The sequence below is a fragment of the Scyliorhinus canicula genome, chromosome 7 (genome assembly GCF_902713615.1).
Source record: "Scyliorhinus canicula chromosome 7, sScyCan1.1, whole genome shotgun sequence".
Classification (NCBI taxonomy): Eukaryota; Metazoa; Chordata; class Chondrichthyes; order Carcharhiniformes; family Scyliorhinidae; genus Scyliorhinus; species Scyliorhinus canicula.
In genome coordinates this window covers 201623509-201647473 of record NC_052152.1, presented here as the reverse complement: position 1 = coordinate 201647473, position 23965 = coordinate 201623509, and the positions used below count along the sequence as shown (strand labels likewise).

Here is a 23965-nt window from a genome sequence, read left to right as displayed (position 1 = left end):
CCCCACCCTCCTTCATGGTCTCCAGCCCTTCCCACCCCAATGCATGCACAACCCCCCCCCCCCCCCCCCCCCCCCCCCCCGTCAACATGCATCAGGCTGCCCCCCACATACATATGGGATCTCTCCAATTAGGCCTCCCAAAGGGCCTCCGGACGTCCCTCACAGGCAATTTCTCCGTCAACTCACTGATCTACTTTGCTGGTCAGAAAAGTCGCCAAATTTAAATTCTCACCCTACCCTTCCAGGGACTCAATGCCCGGGGTGCCTGGGTGGCATTCCGAGGTTATCAGACTGGCAGTGCCAAGGTATCCAGGTGTCAGGGGAGTGCCAGGGTACCACCCTGCCCTGTCCCGACCACCTGAGGGGCTCTAATGGCCTGAGACCCCCCCCCCCCCCACCCTCAGGTACCTTTACTCCTGGTCCACGTTTGTGTGAATCGGTACTAAATGGTGCCCTGGCGAGATCTCGCAGGCCCTTTGAGACCATTAGCGGCCGCCGATCTTCTTTGAAGAAGTGCCAGGGGATCTTTCTTATCCACCTGAGGGCAGGCGAGGCCGCAATTTAACATCTCATCTAAAAGAAGGCCCTTCTTATAATGCAGCACTCCTTCAGTACTGCACTGTAAGTATCAGATGACATTTTATGCTCGGACTTTAGTTATGCAGGATTTAATTTCAATGTGAATTGAGATATCAAGATAGTCACCAAGAGAATTCAGAAGAAGCTTCTCCACCTAGTGTGGTGAGAATGTGGAACTCGTTACCACAGGGAGTGGTTGAAGTGAGTGATACAGATGTATTTAGGGGAAACTAGACAGACACAAGAGGGAGAAGCGAATAAAGAGTTAAGACGGTAGATTTCGCTGAGGAAAGCTGGGAGGAGGTTTGAGAGGAACGTTAACATCAGCAGGAACTGGTTGGGCTGAATGGTTTGTTTCTGTGCTGGATATCTTATGAAAAAAGCAGATTCCAGGGGCTGGTTTAGCTCACTGGGCTAAATCGCTGGCTTTTACAGCAGACCAAGCAGGCCAGCAGCACGGTTCGATTCCCGTACCAGCCTCCCCGGACAGGCGCCGGAATGTGGCGACTAGGGGTTTTTCACAGTAACTTCATTGAAGCCTACTCGTGACACTAAGCGATTTTCATTTTTTCATTTTTCATAATGACTTTAAAATATAACCGCTGAAGTATAAAAACCAACGTGTTTCCATTCTTACCTTGGAGTCCGACTGTTCTTCAAAGTTGATCTTTTGAGCAGCTTCTTGCCTGTTGGTCATGCTATCCAGGCCCATGTAGCCACAGAGCCGACAGTTCATATCGTTGAGACCGCACACTAGAACAAAGATGGTGTCAGTCACCTCACGGGGGAGTTGTTCGGTCAGTCTGGGCTCCCCCGTACCACAGCTGTCTCCACCTCCCCACTGACCTCCCACCACCCCCCCCCCCCCCCCCCCCCCCATGAATTAACAACATGCCGAAAGAGGAATGATTGGCCCGGAGTTTCCTAGGATATCCTGCCATCAGCCCGCCGTAGCTTGGTTGGAATGCAGCGACACACCAGGAAGGCAACCAGCCCTTTCCTCCACACATCCTCCAGCAATGTTACAGCAAAGCAGCAGCCTTGACAGCCTGAGGGAAGGAAGGATTGAGGCTCCTGATCAATGAACCAGAAGATTTGACAAATATCCAAAGGATTCTCAATTGTCACAGTGAAGCCTCATTTGAATTTAATTGGCAAGTCGTCAGTGAGAGGGAGGGTTTCAAAATCACTTTCACCGACTCATACCAGTCCTTTAACTCTTAAAGTGGTGAGGAACAGGGTGGGGAATCCAATGCTTGGCTGGCAACTCCTTATGGCCTCAGGAAAATCAGGTCCACAAGGGGTTATCACCCTGCTTTTGCACCAACCCTTTAAGGACTGCTGGTTGGGCAACTCAAGATTGGGTATTACTGCCTGGAACTGCCGATTGGATTTTTGGCGGGAGCAGGGGCCTGTCAGGAAGGTGATTGAGCGCCTTTAAATTTGCTTACCTTTCAGCGGGAGCGGCCTCCGGATTTTTGGCGGGAGCAGGGGCCTGTCGGGAAGGTGAGTACCTCTATACAAGTCGGGCGGTTGCTAAACCCGAGACACTACACTTGCAGTGTCCCCCCACCCTTCCACCTCCTCTAACCTAAGGGGTAGAGTGAATATCAGGTAAGTTCTTCCTTTCTTTTTCTTGTTTGTATCAAGAGGGGATGGCAGGGAAGGCAGTACAATGCTCCTCCTGCAGAATGTTTGAGGAGAGGGACGCCGTCAATGTCCCTGCTGATTTCATCTGTGGGAAGTGCACCCAACTCCAGCTCCTCAAAAACCGTGTTAGGGAACTGGAGCTGGAGCTGGATGAACTTCGGATCATTCGGGAGGCAGAGGTGGTCATAGATAGAAGCTTCAGGGAGGTAGTTACGCCAAAGAATAAAGATAGATGGGTGACGGTGAGAGGGGCTGGGGGGAAGCAGTCAGTACAGGGATCCCCTGTGGTCGTTCCCCTTAGTAACAGGTATACCGCTTTGGATACTGTTGGGGGGGGGGACTTACCAGGGGTCAGCCATGGGGTACAGGTCTCTGGCACAGAGTCTGTCCCTGTTGCTCAGAAGGGAAGGGGGGAGAGGAGAAGAACATTAGTCATTGGAGATTCCATAGTTAGGGGGATAGATAGGAGATTCTGTGGAAACGAGAGAGACTCGCGGTTGATGTGTTGCCTCCCAGGTGCCAGGGTCCACGATGTCTCGGATCGTGTTTTCGGGATCCTTAAGGGGGAGGGGGAGCAGCCCCAAGTCGTGGTCTACATAGGTACCAACGACATAGGTAGGAAAAGGGATAGGGATGTAAGGCAGTAGTTCAGGCAGCTAGGGTGGAAACTTAGACCCAGGACAAACAGTTATTATCTCTGGGTTGTTACCCGTGCCACGTGCTAGCGAGTCGAGGAATAGGGAGAGAGAGTAGTTGAACACGTGGCTGCAGGGATGGTGCAGGAGGGAGGGTTTCAGATTCCTGGACAATTGGGGCTCATTCTGGGGTAGGTGGGACCTCTACAAACGGGATGGTCTACACCTGGACCAGAGGGGTACTAATATCCTGGGGGGGGGGGGGGGGGGGGGGGGGGGGGGGGGGTTTGCTAATGCTCTTCGGGAGGGTTTAAACTAGTTCAGCAGGGGATTGGGAACCTGAATTGTCGCTCCAGTACACAAGAAGCTGAGAGTAGTGAGGTCATGAAGTTTCAAAGTTGCAGGAGTGTACCGGCAGGAAGGAAGGTGGTTTAAAGTGCGTCTACTTCAATGCCAGGAGCATCCGGAATAAGATGGGTGAGCTTGCGGCATGGGTTAGTACCTGGGACTTCGATGTTGTGGCCACTTCGGAGACATGGGTAGAGCAGGGCGAGGAATGGTTGTTGCAGGTGCCGGGGTTTAGATATTTCAGTAAGCTCAGGGAAGGTGGTAAGAGAGGGGGAGCAGTGGCATTGTTAGTCAAGGACAGTATTACGGTGGCTGAGAGGACATTTGATGAGGACTCGAATACTGAGGTAGTATGGGCTGAGTTAAGAAACAGGAAAGGAGAGGTCACCCTGTTAGGGCTTTTCTATAGGCCCCCGAAAAGTTCCAGAGATGTAGAGGAAAGGATTGCAAAGATGATTCTGGATAGGAGCGAAAGTAACAGGGTAGTTGTTATGGGGGACTTTAACTTTCCAAATATTGACTGGAAACACTATAATTCGAGTACTTTAGATGGGTCCGTTTTTGTCCAATGTGTGCAGGAGGGTTTCCTGATGCAGTATGTAGATAGGTCAACAAGAGGCGAGGCCATATTGGATTTGGTACTGGGTAATGAACCAGGACAGGTGTCAGATTTGGAGGTAGGTGAGCACTTTGGTGATAGTGACCACAATTCGATTACGTTTACTTTAGCGATGGAAAGGGATAGGTATACACCGCAGGGCAAGAGTTATAGCTGGGGGAAAGGCAATTATGATGCGATGAGCCAAGACTTAGGATCCATCGGCTGGAGAGGAAAACTGCAGGGGATGGACACAATGGAAATGTGGAGCATGTTCAAGGATCAGCTACTGCGTGTCCTTGATAAGTATGTACCTGTTAGGCAGGGAGGAAGTGATCGAGCGAGGGTACCATGGGTTACTAAAGCAGTTGAAACACTTGTCATGAGGAAGAAGGAGGCTTATGTAAAGATGAGACGTGATGGTTCAGTTAGGGCGCTTGAGAGTTACAAGTTAGCGAGGAAGGCTCTAAAGAGAGAGCTAAGAGCCAAGCAAGGACATGAGAAGTCTTTGGCAGGTAGGATCAAGGATAACCCTAAAGCTTTCTATAGATATGTCAGGAATAAAAGAATGACTACGGTAAGAGTAGGGCCAGTCGAGGACAGTAGTGGGAAGTTGTGCGTTGAGTCCGAGGAGATAGGAGAGGTGCTGCTAAATGTGTATTTTTCGTCTGTATTCACACAAGAAAAAGACAAAGTTGTCGAGGAGAATACTGAGATACAGGCGACTAGACTAGAAGGGCTTGAGGTTCATAAGGAGGAGGTGTTAGCGATTCTGGAAAGTGTGAAAATAGATAAGTCCCCTGGGCCGGATGGGATTTATCCTAGGATTCTCTGGGAAGCTAGGGAGGAGGTTGCTGAGCCTTTGGCTTTGATCTTTAAGTCATCTTTGTCTACAGGAATAGTGCCAGAAGACTGGAGGATAGCAAATGTTGTCCCCTTGTTCAAGAAAGGGAGTAGAGATAACCCCGGTAACTATAGACCAGTGAGCCTTACTTCTGTTGTGGGAAAAGCCTTGGAAAGGTTTATAAGAGATAGGATGTATAATCATCTGGAAAGGAATAATTTGATTAGAGATAGTCAACATGGTTTTGTGAAGGGTAGGTCGTGCCTCAGAAACCACATTGAGTTCTTCGAGAAGGTGACCAAACAGGTGGATGAGGGTAAAGCAGTTGATGTGGTGTATATGGATTTCAGTAAAGCGTTTGATAAGGTTCCCCACGGTAGGCTATTGCAGAAAGTACAGAGGCATGGGATTCAGGGTGATTTAGCAGTTTGGATCAGAAATTGGCTAGCTGATAGAAGACAAAGGGTGGTGGTTGATGGGAAATGTTGTGACTGGTGTCCAGTTACTAGTGGTGTACCACAAGGATCTGTTTTGGGCCGCTGCTGTTTGTCTTTTTTATAAATGACCTGGAGGAGGGCGTAGAAGGATGGGTGAGTAAATGTGCAGATGACACTAAAGTCGGTGGAGTTGTGAACAGTGCAGAAGGATGTTACAAGTTACAGAGGGACATAGATAAGCTGCAGAGCTGGGCTGACAGGTGGCAAATGGAGTTTAATGCAGAAAAGTGTGAGGTGATTCATTTTGGAAGGAATAACAGGAAGACAGAGTACTCGGCTAATGGTAAGATTCTTGGTAGTGTGGACGAGCAGAGACATCTTGGGGTCCATGTCCATAGATACCTGAAAGTTGCCACCCAGGTTGAGAGGGTTGTTAAGAAGGTGTACGGTGTGTTAGCTTTTATTGGTAGAGGAATTGAGTTTCGGAGCCATGAGGTCATGTTGCAGTTGTACAAAACTCTGGTGCGGCCGCATTTGGAGTATTGCGTGCAGTTCTGGTCGCCATATTATAGGAAGGATGTGGAAGCATTGGAAAGGGTACAGAGGAGATTTACAAGGATGTTGCCTGGTATAGAGGGAAGATCTATGAGGAAAGGCTGAAGGACTTGAGGCTGTTTTTGTTAGAGAGAAGAAGGTGACTTAATTCAGGCATACAAGATGATCAGAGGATTAGATAGGGTGGACATTGAGAGCCTTTTTCCTCGGATGATGATGTCCAGCATGAGGGGACATATCTTTAAATTGAAGGGAGATAGATACAGGACAGATGTCAGAGGTAAATTCTTTACTCAGAGAGTAGTAAGGGCGTGGAATGCCCTGCCTGCAACAGTAGTGGACTCGCCGATACTAAACGCATTCAATTGGCCATTGGATAGACATATGGACGATAAGGGAATAGTGTAGATGGGCTTTAGAGGGGTTTCACAGGTCGGCGCACCATCGAGGGCCGAAGGGCCTGTACTGCGCTGTAATGTTCTATGTTCTATGTTCTCACTTGGAAATATATCGACCGCTCCTTCACTGTCGCTGGGGCAAATTCCTGGGGTCCCTCCCTGACAACACAGTGGGCGTACCTACACTTCATGGACTGCAGCTGTTCAAGAAGGCAGCTCACCACCACCTTCTGAAGGGCAACTCGGGATGGGCAATAAACGGGGGCCGAACCAGCGATGCCCAAGTCCCGTAAATGAATTAAAACATTTTGAAAATGCCCCTCATGTTGTCGTCTGGAATGATGGGTAGTGATGGTACAGGCTCCAAATTTCTTTCCATCTCATGGCTGACCGGGAATCTCTCCCACTCTAACCGCCTGCTATTGGTGTTTGGTGGAAGGATTTTGCAGGTTGACACTCAATGTTTGGTTAAATTATGAACACACCTTCCTCGGCCATCCAGGGTGGTACTCGAACCCGGAGCTCCTGGCTCAGGAGCAGCAACAGTACCCACAGTGTCACGAGATCCCCTTCAACAACATAAGACCCCTTCCTAATAAATGCTGCCCAATGTGAAATCCACTGAAAAATCAAGTCCAGCGGACCATGGACATGTTTTTCAATTTGCGTGAGGTTCCTGCCATTCGAAAAACATGGTCCCTTCACGCACACCCTGGTGTAAATCAAACAGCAAACCCATGAATAACACTGGGTGTAAAATAGTTACTCTTCCCACACAGAATAACCTGATATTAGAAAGGGGAGCCTGACGCTGGACAGTTCCGGAAAGTTCCATCACACCCTCCAATACCTTTGACAACATTCTAATAAATCCTGAAAGAGTATGGAGTTGAAATCAAAGGAGCTGCTTTTACGAATTCAGATGTAATGAAGGAAACATATTAATGGCTATAACTTAACTCTCCAAAAATAACATTGAAAAACAATTATCGCCACCCTCTTAAAGAATCACAAAAAAAATACAGTGCAGACGAAGCCCTTCGGCCGATCAAGTCTACACCAACCACTGAAAAACACTTGGGGCTGGATTCTCCCAAAATGGGACTATGTCCCCTCATTGGCGTACAAACGCTGGCGTTTCACTCTCAAGATTCCTTGGGAAAAGATGAGCTGATTCGCTGACTTGCAGGGGGCCAGCAGGGACCCAGAGTAGTTCACCCACCTTTAGCTGCGCATACGGGCCCCCGCACTTTCCAGTTTTGAGTCCACGCATGCGCACGGTAGCGGCCTCCACGGCCATGCCGAGCGCCATGGCGGACTCGGAGAGCGGAAGCAGATGAAGAATATAGGCCCCCCCAGCCTCCCGATCGGCCGCGTGCCCAAAGATCCGACCACGCCGATCTGTCCCCCGGCCTCCTATAAGGGCCCCACCCCCCACGTCTGATTCCCCCGCGCCCACCCAGGGAAACCGCGGACTGAATCCGCAGCCACCACGTGAGCATCTCGACCGGCGATGGGTGGTTAGAACCACGCCGTCAGGAACACGGCCAGTCGGGAGCGGAGGATCCCTGGGCGTGTCTCTGGCAATGCCCCCCCCAGCCGCGCGGAGTACTCTGTGAACATGCCGATTCTCAGGCCCTGGAGATCGCCAGATCGCTCCCGCGCCAAACACAATTCCGGCGCTGGGCTGCGGAGAATCCAACCCCTGATCTACCCACCTCCCCTCAGACGCCATTGCGTCAGCTTCACTTTTTTTTTAAAAGAAGTACTAAACGGCGCCCGCGTTACTCCCCACCTGAGGAGAGGGGTAATTCCCCAGAGGCCACTGCATTCGACTTCAAATTCATGAACGAGATTGAAATGAATGTAAATGAGGGTGATGATATTCTCACCATTTTGGGGGGTGATCCGGAACTCGCCGTCGGGAATGTGGCAGGTGAATCTCAAAATGGTTTGCGCCTGGCACGAGTCTCGATTTTGGCCTTTCCCAATATTCACCCGGCCCACCCGGATCGACGGCAGGCGTAACCCAGCCACTGAATCGAGTTCTTCACCTTGAGGCATTTACGATAATTCTAAAAATGCCATATATCTTGCTTCTCTGACAGTTCAAAGAAGAACCCAATTGGCTGCACTGCCAGCTTTTCCCACCACATTATTTGATAAAAGTAATAAATAATATTATTTGACAAAAATAATATGGCGGGCAAAAAAGAATTACCATGGACACAGACTGCAACCCTCTCCATGGATAAAAAACCCCAACACCAGGGACAGTGCCTGGGGTCTGTGCCATGGGCAATGCCTGGGGACAGTGCCTGGGGACAGTGCCAGGGGTCTGTGCCAGGGGTCTGTGCCTGGGGACAGTGCCTGGGGACAGTGTCTTGGGGCAGTGCCTGGGGACAGTGCCATGGGCAGTGCCAGGGGGCAGTGCCTGGGGACAGTGCCAGGGGACAGTGACTGGGGACAGTGCCTGGGGTCTGTGCCATGGGCAGTGCCTGGGGACAGTGCCTGGGGACAGTGCCAGAGGGCAGTGCCAGGGGTCTGTGCCATGGGCAGTGCCATGGGCAGTGCCATGGGCTGTGCCATGGGCAGTGCCTGGGGACAGTGCCTGGGGTCTGTGCCATGGGCAGTGCCAGGGGTCTGTGCCATGGGCAGTGCCTGGGGACAGTGCCTGGGGACAGTGCCTGGGGTCTGTGCCAGGGGGTAGTGCCTGGGGACAGTGCCTGGGGACAGTGCCTGGGGGCAGTGCCTGGGGACAGTGCCAGGGGACAGTGCCAGAGGGCAGTGCCAGGGGGCAGTGCCATGGGCAGTGCTGGGACAGTGCCAGGGGGCAGTGCCAGGGGGCAGTGCCAGGGGTATGTGCCATGGGCAGTGCCAGGGGTCTGTGCCATGGGACAGTGCCAGGGGGCAGTGCCAGGGGTCTGTGCCATGGGCAGTGCCAGGGGACAGTGCCTGGGGTCTGTGCCATGGGCAGTGCCAGGGGACAGCGTCTGGGGACAGTGCCTGGGGACAGTGCCTGGGGACAGTGCCAGGGGCAGTGCCATGGGCAGTGCCAGGGGACAGTGCCTGGGGGCAGTGCCAGGGGCAGTGCCTGGGGTCTGTGCCAGGGGGCAGCGCCAGGGGGCAGTGCCATGGGCAGTGCCTGGGGTCTGTGCCAGGGGGCAGTGCCATGGGCAGTGCCTGGGGTCTGTGCCAGAGGGCAGTGCCATGGGCAGTGCCTGGGGACAGTGCCTGGGGGCAGTGCCAGGGGCAGTGCCTGGGGACAGTGCCAGGGGGCAGTGCCAGGGGCAGTGCCTGGGGTCTGTGCCAGGGGGCAGTGCCATGGGCAGTGCCTGGGGACAGTGCCTGGGGGCAGTGCCAGGGGCAGTGCCTGGAGTCTGTGCCATGGGCAGTGCCTGGGGACAGTGTCTGGGGGCAGCGCCTGGGGTCTGTGCCATGGGCAGTGCCTGGGGACAGTGTCTGGGGGCAGTGCTAGGGGGCAGCGCCAGGGGACAGTGCCTGGGGACAGTGCCTGGGGTCTGTGCCATGGGCAGTGCCTGGGGACAGTGTCTGGGGGCAGTGCTAGGGGGCAGCGCCAGGGGACAGTGCCTGGGGACAGTGCCAGGGGGCAGCGCCAGGGGACAGTGCCTGGGGTCTGTGCCATGGGCAGTGCCTGGGGACAGTGTCTGGGGGCAGTGCTAGGGGGCAATGCCTGGGGACAGTGCCTGGGGACAGTGCCTGGGGACAGTGCCAGGGGGCAGTGCCTGGGGACAGTGCCAGGGGACAGTGCCTGGGGTCTGTGCCATGGGCAGTGCCTGGGGTCTGTGCCATGGGCAGTGCCTGGGGACAGTGCCTGGGGACAGTGCCTGGGGACAGTGCCTGGGGACAGTGCCTGGGGACAGTGCCTGGGGACAGTGCCTGGGGACAGTGCCTGGGGACAGTGCCAGGGGACAGTGCCAGGGGCAGTGCCTGGGGGCAGTGCCTGGGGTCTGTGCCTGGGGGCAGTGCCTGGGGACAGTGCCTGGGGACAGTGCCAGGGGGCAGTGCAGGGGGCAGTGCCAGGGGGCAGTGCCTGGGGGCAGTGCCTGGGGACAGTGCCTGGGGACAGGGCCTGGGGACAGTGCTAGGGGGCAGTGCCTGGGGACAGTGCTAGGGGGCAGTGCCTGGGGTCTGTGCCAGGGGCAGTGCCTGGGGGCAGTGCCTGGGGTCTGTGCCATGGGCAGTGCCTGGAGTCTGTGCCATGGGCAGTGCCTGGGGGCAGTGCCTGGGGTCTGTGCCATGGGCAGTGCCTGGGGTCTGTGCCATGGGCAGTGCCTGGGGTCTGTGCCATGGGCAGTGCCTGGGGTCTGTGCCATGGGCAGTACCTGGGGTCTGTGCCATGGGCAGTGCCTGGGGTCTGTGCCAGGGGCAGTGCCAGGGGACAGTGCCAGGGGGCAGTGCCATGGGCAGTGCCAGGGGGCAGTGCCTGGGGGCAGTGCCTGGGGACAGTGCCAGGGGACAGTGTCTGGGGGCAGTGCCTGGGAACAGTGCCAGGGGACAGTGCCATGGGCAGTGCCAGGGGACAGTGCCTGGGGACAGTGCCTGGGGACAGTGCCTGGGGACAGTGCCATGGGCAGTGCCAGGGGGCAGTGCCATGGGCAGTGCCAGGGGACAGTGCCTGGGGGCAGTCCCAGGGGGCAGTGCCAGGGGACAGTGCCAGGGGACAGTGCCTGGGGACAGTGCCATGGGCAGTGCCAGGGGACAGTGCCAGAGGGCAGTGCCTGGGGACAGTGCCTGGGGACAGTGCCAGGGGGCAGTGCCATGGGCAGTGCCTGGGGACAGTGCCAGGGGACAGTGCCTGGGGACAGTGCCAGGGGACAGTGTCTGGGGACAGTGCCAGGGGGCAGTGCCAGGGGGCAGTGTCTGGGGGCAGTGCCTGGGGACAGTGCCAGGGGACAGTGCCTGGGGACAGTGCCTGGGGGCAGTGCCTGGGGACAGTGCCTGGGGACAGTGCCAGGGGACAGTGCCAGGGGACAGTGCCTGGGGACAGTGCCAGGGGGCAGTGCCAGAGGGCAGTGCCTGGGGGCAGTGCCTGGGGACAGTGCCTGGGGACAGTGCCTGGGAACAGTGCCTGGGGGCAGTGCCAGGGGGCAGTGCCAGGGGACAGTGCCAGAGGGCAGTGCCTGGGGGCAGTGCCAGGGGGCAGTGCCTGGGGACAGTGCCAGGGGGCAGTGCCTGGGAACAGTGCCTGGGGACAGTGCCTGGGGACAGTGCCTGGGGACAGTGCCAGGGGGCAGTGCCTGGGGGCAGTGCCTGGGGGCAGTGCCTGGGGACAGTGCCTGGGAACAGTGCCTGGGAACAGTGCCTGGGGACAGTGCCAGAGGGCAGTGCCTGGGGACAGTGCCTGGGGTCTGTGCCATGGGCAGTACCAGGGGACAGTGCCTGGGGACAGTGCCTGGGGGCAGTGCCTGGGAACAGTGCCTGGGGTCTGTGCCAGGGGGCAGTGCCTGGGGACAGTGCCAGGGGGCAGTGCCTGGGGACAGTGCTAGGGGGTAGTGCCAGGGGCAGTGCCTGTGGACAGTGCCGGGGGCATGAGAATAACCCTCTCTCCTCTTAGAGCTGTACTCACCTGTGCACCTCCGGAGGATTCTGTTTGGCAGATGTTCATGTGGTTGACCCGCGATGATTGAAGTTGGCGTGCCCCCACACCGATATGAATGGATAGTCTAACGCAGAAGGGGACTATCAGGCATAAATCACTTATATTGAGATTTAAATTGAAGCAAATGGGGATCCCAACTTTTAAAGTCGGGATCCCCGTTACATCACTGGCGGGATGCGAGCTGGGAATTCCGGCGCTGTAATCCCTGCTTTGCAGTTCCTGCCCCGGTTTGACCCTTCGCATCTCTTGCCTTCTGCGTGGAGATAGGGAGAAGGCTCCAGATTTCCACCACCCTTTTTGTGACAACTTGGGAGGGATAATCGGGCTAAGTGTTGATGCCGTCGTAAACGCCGGAGCGTTTTACGACGGCGCTATCTGGGGGCTAGGAGCAGCGATCCTGCGGCGCACAAGGGGTCAGTACCTTCACTCAGCTCCAGTTGCCGATACGTGCCCCAGCACGGCAGGCGCGGGTCCGCGCATGCTCGTGGGTTGCCGTCTCCTTGCCGGCCCCCGGGCAACATGGCCGAGCCCTGTAGGGGCCCGGCGCGGAGGAACATAGGCCCCCCCCCCCCCGGAATTAGCCCGCCCGCCGATCAGTAGGCCCCAATCACGGGCCTGGCCACCGTGGAGCTACCCCCCGGAGTCGGATCCTCCCTCCCCCACACCAGGAAGCCCCCGCAGCCAGAACGCCGAGGTCTCGCTGGGTTGGACTACACGCAAACGACGCCGGCGGGACTCGGCCGAACTCAGCGGGCATTTGGCCCATCGAGCGTAGAGAATCGCCGGCGGGGGGGGGGGGGGGGGGGGGGGGGGGCGCGTTGAGTGGCCCCAACCAGTGTCACGGTGACCGCGCCAGCGCCATTGTCGCCAATTCCCCAGTTGCCGGAGAATCGGCGGCCCGGCGTCGGAGAGGCGCCACGGGATTTGCGCCCCCCCCCCCCCCCCCCCCCGGCAATTCTTCGACCCGCCTGATTCCTGAATGGTCTGGCTCTCATTTTAAAATGATGCCTCCTTTTTCTGAGCGACTCGACTCTCCACCTTCCTTATCCAGCCCAGCATGAGCTCAGAGCGTTAAACAAGCTCACATTCATTCTCACGCCAAGAGAAATTGAAACCTCAGCATCCAGTGAACTTTGCTTGAGGTTTGTGTTCCATCAGGAAAATGAAGGAGATTTTCCTTGTATCTAACTCACGGGAATGATAGATTTTGATGGTGAGTTTATTGAATTCCACCCCACTGCAAGAAAACTGCAAGATAATTGAACACAATCTCACGCCACACCTGGACCGATTCAGCGACCGTTGAGGGACTTGCACCCATGCCACGTGGAACACAATCACTTCCAATGAGAAATGGTGTGGGATTCCCCGGGTCCGTGATTGACACTCTGGAGGCTGACAAGCTGCAGCCGTATATACACACTTCACTCCCCACCAACACCAACCCTGTTGGCACTGGTTGCGCCGGAGTGCACCCATACGGCTGATGGGTCGGCTGGGGCCAGAGGGCAGCCGGGGGTGGCCCATACGAGCTGTGGCACTAAGTTCACAGTGGGCAGTCAGCGGCATGCGCAGCTGCATGGCTGCCTTGCCGGCTGCGGCAATAGTGATCCATGCCCATCCACCCCAACCATAGATGATTTGGAGTTGGGGACCAAGGGCAATGTGTCCAAGTTTGCAGATGACACTAAGATGAGTGGTAAAGCAAAACATGCAGAGGATACTGGAAGTCTGCAGAGGGATTTGGATAGGTTAAGTGAATGGGCTAGGGTCTGGCAGATGGAATACAATGTTGACAAATGTGAGGTTATCCATTTTGGTAGGAATGACAGCAAATGGGATTATTATTTAAATGGCAAAATATTAAAACATGCTGCTGTGCAGATGGACCTGGGTGTGCTACCAAAAAGTTGAGTCCAAAAAGTTGGTTTACAGGTGCAACAGGTGATTAAGAAGGCGAATGGAATTTTGTCCTTCATTGCTAGAGGGATGGCGTTTAAGATTAGGGAGGTTATGCTGCAATTGTATAAGGTGTTAGTGAGGCCACACCTGGAGTATTGTGTTCAGTTTTGGTCTCCTTACTTGAGAAAGGACGTACTGGCACTGGAGGGTGTGCAGAGGAGATTCACGAGGTTAATCCCAGAGCTGAAGGGGTTGGATTATGAGGAGAGGTTGAGTGGACTGGGACTGCACTCGTTGGAATTTAGAAGGATGAGGGGAGGATCTTATAGAAACATAAAATCATGAAGGGAATAGATAGGATAGATGCGGACAGGTTGTTTCCACTGGCGGGTGAAAGCAGAACTAGGGGGCATAGCCTCAAAATAAGGGGAAGTAGATTTAGGACTGAGTTGAGGAGGAACTTCTTCACCCAAAGGGTTGTGAATCCATGGAATTCCTTGCCCAGTGAAGCAGTTGAGGTTCCTTCATTAAATGTTTTTAAAATAAAGATAGATAGTTTTTGAAGAATAAAGGGATTAAGGGTTATGGTGTTCGGGCCGGAAAGTGGAGCTGAGTCCACAAAAGATCAGCCATGATCTCATTGAATGGCGGAGCAGGCTCGAGGGTCCAGATGGCCTACTCCTGCTCCTAGTTCTTATGTTCTTATGTAACCCCACAGCCCACCTTCTGGCCACCCCTGTAATCCCCTCCCCCCGTCAGCGGCAGAATGGCCAGCAAACTATAGTGATGTTGGACACTTTCTGTACCCCTTTCCTGTACACCTTTCCTGTACCCCTTTCCTGTACCCCTTTCTGTACCCCTTTCCTGTACCTCTTTCCTGTACCCCTTTCATGTACCCCTTTCTGTACCCCTTTCCTGTACCCCTTTCTTGTGCCCCTTTCCTGTACCCCTTTCTTGTGCCCCTTTCCTGTACCTCTTTCCTGTACCCCTTTCCTGTACCCCTTTCCTGTGCCCCTTTCCTGTACCCCTTTCCTGTACCCCTTTCGTGTACCCCTTTCCTGTGCCCCTTTCCTATGCCCCTTTCCTGTACCCCTTTCCTGTGCCCCTTTCCTGTACCCCTTTCCTGTACCCCTTTCCTGTGCCCCTTTCCTATGCCCCTTTCCTGTACCCCTTTCCTGTACCCCTTTCCTGTACCCCTTTCCTATGCCCCTTTCCTGTACCCCTTTCCTGTGCCCCTTTCCTATGCCCCTTTCCTGTACCCCTTTCCTGTACCCCTTTCCTGTGCCCCTTTACTGTGCCCCTTTCCTATGCCCCTTTCCTGTACCCCTTTCCTGTACCCCTTTCCTGTGCCCCTTTCCTGTACCCCTTTCCTGTACCCCTTTCCTGTGCCCCTTTCCTATGCCCCTTTCCTGTACCCCTTTCCTGTACCCCTTTCCTATGCCCCTTTCCTGTACCCCTTTCCTGTACCCCTTTCCTGTGCCCCTTTCCTGTGCCCCTTTCCTGTACCCCTTTCCTGTACCCCTTTCCTGTGCCCCTTTCCTATGCCCCTTTCCTGTACCCCTTTCCTGTACCCCTTTCCTATGCCCCTTTCCTGTACCCCTTTCCTGTACCCCTTTCCTATGCCCCTTTCCTGTACCCCTTTCCTGTACCCCTTTCCTATGCCCCTTTCCTGTACCCCTTTCCTGTACCCCTTTCCTGTACCCCTTTCCTGTACCCCTTTCCTGTGCCCCTTTCCTGTACCCCTTTCCTGTACCCCTTTCCTGTACCCCTTTCCTGTGCCCCTTTCCTGTACCCCTTTCCTATGCCCCTTTCCTGTGCCCCTTTCCTGTACCCCTTTCCTGTGCCCCTTTCCTGTGCCCCTTTCCTATGCCCCTTTCCTGTACCCCTTTCCTGTGCCCCTTCTCTCTCATTCAGCAGCCATGACACCTGTTTCACGATTTTTAAAAGCATACGTGAACTTCGCGGTTGGGAATTTGGCCCATTGAAGGCAGAGAATCGCGGAGGTCCTGGAGATTATTGGGTCAGGCCTGCTAATGATATGCCAAGACTGCGCATTGATGCTGCTGTCGGGGCGATGTAGAATTGCGATTTGGCGTGAAATCGGCGCCCGTCGTGATTTCGGCGTCAGAACCGATTCTCCGCTCACTCACGTTTCCTGATTCCGGCGTCTGCCAGCTGAGAATCCCGCCCTCAGTTTCTGATCTTTTCAGCAAAGCTGTTTACAAAGTTTGAACACAACAACATTCACACAGAGATTCCGGCGTCGAAAAAAGCAATGTCTCAACAAACAAAAAATGGTTGCATGAGGTCCTTTATTCTTTGACGAGAGGGCGTTTCTGTTCGGTGAATTGTTTTTGGGATTCACAAAGGGACAATGTTGATGGGAATTCAGGAAAAAAACATCTTTACCCAGAGTGGTTAGGATGTGCTTGTGGTGAATGGCCTTGAGGGAAGCTATTTAAATACCCCAGGGAGAGTGGAATACAAGGTGACATGAAATGAAAATCGCTGATTGTCACAAGTAGGCGTCTGTTCAGGGAGTCTGGTGTGGGAATTGAACAGTGCTGCTGACCTTGGTCTGCTTTACAAGCCAGCTATTTAACCCACTGTGCTAAACCAGTCCCTGGGTGAAGTAGGGTGATGTGGTGATATGCATCACTGTATATACACAAGGGGTGAATGTAAATGCACTATGACTAAGTAACCACTAGAGGGAGCACGAGAGATGTCACGACACAGACATACAGCCAATGGGCCATTAGAACAGGACACAACCGATGGGTAATCAGGACACCCAGAGGTGGCATTACCACAAGGGGGCACTTCACAACCCATATTAAAGGATAGGGCACACATCCATTCTCTTTCCACAGACCCACAACTAGAGAGTGCATCAGGGTTGATCAGCAGCATCACACCCAGCACGTGGCTTAGAGCAGGCTGGTACAGTTAGACTGAGTTACTACAGTTAGATTAGCAGAGAATCAAACTCATTTAAGAACTGTGTTAATAGTTCAATAAACATATTGACCTCATTACAAAGTCTGGACCTTCCTTTGTCAAAGCATACATCAAGGAAGCAGCTTATGTTACACGAAGCAGCATAACACAACATAGGGTGAAATTAAATAAAGTGAGAGGACGCAAATGTGGAGCATGAACAGCAGCATAGCTTTGTCACAGAGCTGTGAGATCAATGTAACACTCTCTCCTCATTTCAGGCGGTCAAGTGCAAGATCAAACTGACCAACTTCAGAGTAAAACTTGGCACAGCCTGCCCTAAAAATAGAGCACAAATGGTAAACCTTCTACCCAGTGTTAAATGCCCAATTTGCTGCCAGATTCTGGGCACCATTGTACTCTGCACCCGCGCTTCCGGGCAACTGGATTAAGGCTGGTCTAAACTCATTTCCTATTCAACACTTGCAGACAAACAAGCGAGCAAACCTTTGCCTTACCAATCTCAACCAGGCCAAAAAGGTGAAAGGTCAACCTACACATCTATGGCAAAGTGGTCCAAATGCTACTACTTTTTAACAAACGTTCATTTGGATTGTGACAGTCTGCGAATTCAACCTCTCTCTAATTGGCTCAACGTGAGAAACGTGGGAATAGGCAAATGGTTTGAAAATTAGAAATTCCTGAGGTAAGGGGAGAGGGGAGGCGTAGTGATGAGGAATTTTTCCAGAGGTAGCTTTCCCTCCTGATTGGCCTTATTTCTTTCCCCAGTGCTTTTTGCCTCAGCCAAGCGTTTACGCGGCTGCTGGTGGGGGAGGTGGCTGTCAAAGAGCTGGCACAGCAATGATGGGCTGAATGGTCTCCTTCACTGTAAGATCCAATGAGATTCTCATCACTGATGTTTCCAGCATCACGTCTACGTGGGCCAGACTGATGGATCAGATGGTCCTTTCAATCTGTCACACTGAACCACAAAAACGTTCTCCCCCGAGTCAACACCTGGCCTAACCTTTCTTTAAAATTCATTCGCTGGATGTTAGTATTCTTGGTAAGGCCAACATTTATTGACCATGCCTCATTAATCTTGGGAAGATGGTGGTGGCCTTTCTTCCTGAATATAACAGAGTGGCTTGCTGAGCCATTTCAGAGGGTGGCTTAAGAGTCAACCATATTGCCGTGGACTTGGAGCCACAAGTAGGCCAGGCTGGGAAAGGACGGCAGATTTACTTCCCCAGAATCAATGAGGTTTTTATGACAATCCAGCAGATTCAAGGTCACCAATACAAATACCAGCTTTTTATTCCAGATTCATTTAATTATCTGAAATGAAATTCACCAATTACCATACTAGGATTTGAATTTATGTCTCTGGTTCCTTCGTCCAGCCTTCTGAATTACTCATCCTGTAATGTAACCTTTCTGCTGCCATACCTGTTATGGACAACCCTGACTGTCAGCCTTGCCATTGAATGCAGCTCCTGAGTAATAGATCCCAGCCAAACACCTAGGCCACGATCTAACAAAAAAAAAGAGTCCGTTCTGGGTGGGATTAGAGGGGTCATTCCCAGCGTAGCGCTGGGAACGAGTCCGTGATTTAACGGCACTCTGTTTTGTTTTCGGGCCTCGATGGGGAACGCCCCAACGAGGCTGTACCCATCGCACTTACTGCACTGAGGAGTTCCATTCGTCAGTGCAGGAAGAGATCGGGCACTATTCGAAAATGGCGCCCTGATCTTTCGACCCCCCCTGACGTGACACGCAGTCCCCCCAACTCCACATGTCACGTGTTTGGGTGCCCTCAAGTCCCCCGCAACCCATCTCATACGGGCAGGGCACCCCCAGGCATGATCCCCGGCATGGGAAAAATGCCATCTGGGCACCTTGGAACTGCCAACCTGGCACCTGGGTGGCACTGCCAGAGTGCCCAGGTGGCACTGCCAGGGTGACAGCCTGGCAGTACCAAGGTGCCCAGGTGGCATCAGCAGAACCAGGGTGCCACCCTGTCCAGATGCCAACCACCCAGTGACCTCCAATCACCTGGGAGACTCCCCCAAGTGCCGTCCCACTTGGCCCCGTTTGTGCGGACCAGTGATAAATGTGGCACCTAGCTAGTGTTTCCTTGGCGAGGCCCATAGATCCCGGGGTCCGGTTAGATCTGGCATCAGCAGAGTTAAGTGAGCTTTGAGCAGGATCCAGATCGTGATGTCTCGCAAGATCCTGTTAGATCTCGAGAGCCGTAACGACCGTTGGGAATCCCAGAAGAGGCCTTTCGCGGGATCTACTGGCTGTATTTGTCCCATCGGACGGGATGCTGCCGTTATATCGCGCCCCATGTAATTGCTAAGTAAATACACCGGTTAATGTTAAGACTGCCTTACATTTCAGTTGCTGATATTTCATTCTCCATCCTGGACCAGTCAGGTAGACAGATGGTGGAGGACAGAAAAACCTAAATGGGATGTTAAAGAGAAACTTCTATCAGTCAAGTTAATAGATTGCTGTTGGCTGGTATTGCCAGTTGAATGAACTTTTCTTTCTCTCACACTGATTTCCATAAGTAGACTTTGTTCCCGATGTACACTGGCCCTGAGAATATCTCTTTTCAATGCTTGATTAGTGGAAACTTTCACATTACAAATCATTCTCTCTATAAGCCATTGGGGTGATGGCAACCTATACTGAACTGAATCTGCAGAAAGTGCACATCTCTTGTGAACTATGAAGTAGAGAGTGAATGAAATACTTCTAAAGAAGGTTAAGTAATACACTTGCATAATTGTCTTATGTCTCAGGTCCGAGGCCATGTCCTCTTACCTCTTTTCATTCCCATAGGATTTCTGAGCAACCTTCGCATGCAGAATCAACACAGTCTGGTCAGGGCGTTGCTGGAGGTATTTTCGAAAAGTGTCGCGGGTCACACTGGGCTGATCAGAGCCAGACCTACGGAAGGATAGAATGATACCATAATAGATAGCGTTTGACACCGCAGATCCCTGCATCGCTAACTATTTGTCAATGACAGTAATGTCAAATCATTTCTCGTTGGACCCCTGGTCTCAAAGAAGAAAAGGAATAAAATGGCCAATTGGACTAACGGTCCCTGAGCTTTAGAAGAGCCTTTCACTCATTGTAGGCCTAGATAATTCCCTATTCCCAAACGGCATTCCCATTACTTTCTCTTCCTGGCAGTAAGTGCAAGGGGCGGGGGGGGGGGGGGGGGGGGGGGGGGGGGACGATAGAGCAGCACTGTGGGCAGCAATACAGCATAAACTGTTGTAAGGTAAACTCGCTGCAGAATCAAACAATACAATAAAATCCTAGCACAGACTGACAGCAGAATGGGCCAGGAAGGAGTCACTGGCATCCGGTCTAATCTTTGTGCCCTTAACTTGGATGCTTAACCCAGCGCCATCACTCCAACAAAGCCCTGTAAATCCCAAAATAACACAAAAGGACTCTTGTAACTGATCCACGGCCCACTTTTCCTGCCCTTCGTCCCTTGGAAATAACATTCTTTGGGGACAGGGGTCAGATAATTCAGCCCTGAATACACGTTATTTTTAATTCTTTGTGAAGGACCGAGCGATGTGAAGATAGGTATGAGCAGTCTGATGTGTGCGGTTCACTCCCCACGGATTAGGACATGCTGTTAATGTTCCTTGTTGCCTTTGAGATAGCGTCACTCATTGCTCATGGGAGCACTTTCAGTGCAGTTAAACGAAAAGTAAGCAATGCATTAGAGCTCTTACGAAGAAAATCTTTCCAAATAAGAATGTATGCCTGTACCAAAAGCCTAGCTCCATCTGTCAGTTCTCAGCTAAGTGTCACTGACGATCAGCTTGATGAAAGATCAAGTCCCATTATAGAAACCCATCCAACAGCCTGAACATGGCTGCATTCTTGACATTAATCCAAGGAGGCTGTGATGAATGGACAGGCCAGCATTGTCAGCTCCTCTCCATTGTGAACTTGGCCTGCTTCAAACTGATCACTTTGTTAAAATCAAATCATAGCATCATAGAATGACACAACACAGAAGGAGACCATTCAGCCCATCGTGGCATTGCCAGCTCTTTGGAAGAGCTATGAAATTAGTTTCTTTCCTCTACTCTTTCCCCACAACCATGCCAATTTTATTTTCCTTTGCAAGTGCTTATGCAAATCCCTTTTGAACGTTACTATTCAATCTGTTTCCACTGCCCTCTCAGGCAGTGCCTTCCACGTGGCAACAATTTGCTTTCTGAGGACGGTGATTACAAGGCCTGCCCACTGCAGAACTAAAATGAAGGGTATTTTAAACATGCCATGTACAAAGTTGAGACTAATTATTTATTTTGCTTAATTTACTGGAGGTCATTTAAGTCACACTCTTCAGTTCAGAGACAGCTTGCGGCTTTGTGATTGGTCCAAGCTTCATGCTTGAGCCTTACCAGTGTGTGTCCGTAGATTCTTCAACAATATTATTGAACCTGACCCTGAGTCACAAACAGCTTTTTGGCTGAAGGAGATTGTTGGACAGATATGGGGAATGGGAACGGAAGATGATTGGGAAAGGATAACAATTGGAACGGGGTGTACACCAGCAGTGGGAATGGATCATGACTTGTTACTGCTTTGATTGATTGGTTGATTGTTGATTTGATTTATTGTCACATGTACAGAAATAAAGTGGAAAGTATTTTTCTGTGGCCAAGGGAACGTACACAGCACGTACATAGTAGACAAGATAAGAATAGTTGACAGCGTACACTGACAAATGGTACATCGACAAACAGTGATTGGTTACAGTTCTGGATGTAGACAACACTGGGAAAAGCTGAGTTTATTCCAATACCATCTAAAATGTTATTTACTCCACATAAACATTGAAAAAGAAAGACTTGTGTTTCTATGGTGCCTTTGTGACCACAGGATGTCCCACAGTTTTTACAGTCAAAGACATACTTTTTAAGTGTAGTCATGGTTGTAATGTAGAAAATGGGCAGCCAATTTGCCCACAGCAAGCTCACACATAGCAGCTTGATAGAGAGAAGGTAAACTGTTTGTTTGAGGGGTAAATATTGCACAAGGCACTAGGGGGAACTCACCTGCTCTATTATTCTTTGGAATAATGCCATTTGATCTTTTATGAAGGGCTGAGAGGGAGACAGGGCCTCAGTTCAATCCTTCATTTGCAGTTGGCCCCTCTGACAGCGCAGCACTCCCTCAGCACTGCACTCGAGTGTCAGCCTGGGTTTTATGCTCAAGCCACTGGAGTGGGATTTGAATCCAAAACCTTTCAACTCAAGAGACAAGGGTGCTCCTGGCTGACGTAAACATCAAAGGCAATGGATAGCCGTCGGGATTGAGACTGGACAGCAATGGGGGGATGGGGGCGACAATCAGGCAAGGAAATGAACAATGAAGAGCTGAGGGGTGGAAATATATATCGATTTGGAAAATATCAGAGAAATCGGATGGGAATGGATTGCATTGGGGGGAAAAATAGTAATCAGCACTGGCTAATTATTGCACACACTATTCAAAGCTGAGCTAAGTCAAACTGCATTAGCATTATCGGCCTTGGCTGCTGGCTGAGCTCGCAATGCAACATCTGAACTTTGAACCTTCATCATCTTTAAGACATCTAACAGATGGGAGGGGGTGGTAAGTGGGCACTGGTGGGGTGGGGTGTGGGGGGGGGGGAGCAGCACACTGCAATGAGTCACTAAATGAAATGAAGACAGACCCTATATAAATATGACATTAAAATACAGACTGAAATTAATAACTTAGACAAGGTTCATGTTGACTGCTTCAATACCAAAGGACAGAAACCCAGTAAGTGTGGGTTTTATGTCTGTACAGTGGGCGCCAGATTATTTGAAACTGTTTAAGAATTATTTATACTGCGTCCCAAACATCAAAATTGCAGCAGTGTTATCACAGTGAGTCACTCCTGAAATAAACTGTATTTGGGGTTTCAGATGATTTAGTCTGTTTTACGATCCCAATCTGAGACGGTGACTCTCGGCTTCAGTGGTGGGCTCTGAAGGACTGATCAGAAGATAGTCTCAAACGACTCAGCTGAATGCTGACACTATATGCATGAATATACTACTCACAGTCTGTACCAATCGTTCTAGTCGCTATTTTGTTAATACTATGATGGACCTCCAACTTTCTGAGAACACTCTGTTCATTCAGTTCGGGCCTCTCAAACATCTCCAAACTCCCTTCGTCCCACCATTGGCACCTGTACCCTTAGCTGCCTGTGCTGTAAGCTCGGCAATTCCCTCCATAAACCTCCCTGCCTCTCTCCGTTCCTTTAAGATCCTGCTTTAAACTTAACACCTTCACCCAGCTTTTAGTCACCCTTCCTCGTATCTCCTTCTTTGGTTCCAAGTTTTTTTTTGGAGTCTGATTATACCCCTGCAAAGCCATTTAGAGTCATTCCTACATTGAAGATGCTATAGAATTACACGGACAAGCAATTTAAGGCCCCCACTCAGACTCGCAATGTGGCTCCTTTACGCTGGCTAGAAGCTACGTATATTCGAATGCAGGGACCTGCCCTCTGCAGGCCAAGAAAAATTTCAGGCATTGCACTTTTCTGAATTAAACAAATTCAATCGTCTCCTGGGCCCGACCATTTTCAGCTCCTTCATCAATGACCTTTCCTCCATCATCAGACCAGAAGTGGGGATGTTTGCTGATTATTACACAATGTTTAGCACTATTTGCAATGCCTCAGATATTCAAGCATTTTGTGCCCACATTCGGCGAGACCAGGACAACATTCAAGCTTGTGTTGACAAGAAGCAAGTAACTTCCATGGCACACATGTGCCAGGCAATGACCATCTCCAACAAGGGACAATCTAACCATTGCCCTTTGACATTCAATGGCGTTACCATCATTGAATCTCCCACTATCAACATCCTGGTGGCTACCATTGGCCAGAAACTGACCGTGTCCAGCCATGTTAATATTGTGGCTACAAGAGCAGGTCAGAGGCTGCTCACCACCACCTTCTCAAGGGAAATCAGGGATGGGAAATAAAAATGCTGCCCATGCCCCGTGAAATTATTTTTAAAAAGCTTGAGAGACAATGGTTCCTTATTGTATTCTCCATGGATGGCAATACTTCAACCAATCAGAGTCAACTTAACAAAACCAATCAGCACCTTTTCCTCATCCAGTATAAAACATTGCTCCCTTTGAAATTTGGTATTCTTGAATCTATCCGGATGGCGGCTAGATGATAATCTTCAGTGTCCTTTTTATTCAACGATACTCAAATGCAGTGTTATTATTCTCTAATCTGCTTACTCCTTTTTACCTCCACTGTGCAAACTCATCCTTCTCCCTCTATACCCACTGTGTTGAAATTAAGATCACACAATTAATTCCCTAATGTAACCACTATTTTCAAGGATCTCAAAGCTGTGAAATTTCA

General features: G+C 51.6%; 1 protein-coding gene across 1 annotated transcript in view; it reads right to left on the bottom strand.

Moving 5' to 3' along the window:
- The window catches only part of rbpjl (recombination signal binding protein for immunoglobulin kappa J region-like), a 77037-nt gene that overhangs the window by 26227 nt on the left and 26845 nt on the right, over nt 1-23965 (bottom strand). Inside the window, exons 3-5 of the mRNA XM_038803717.1 lie at nt 19342-19467; nt 18906-18976; nt 1217-1332 (exon numbers count right to left, since the gene is read on the bottom strand). Coding sequence (XP_038659645.1) covers nt 1217-1332; nt 18906-18976; nt 19342-19467 — 313 coding nt within the window. The remainder of the gene's footprint in view (nt 1-1216; nt 1333-18905; nt 18977-19341; nt 19468-23965) is intronic.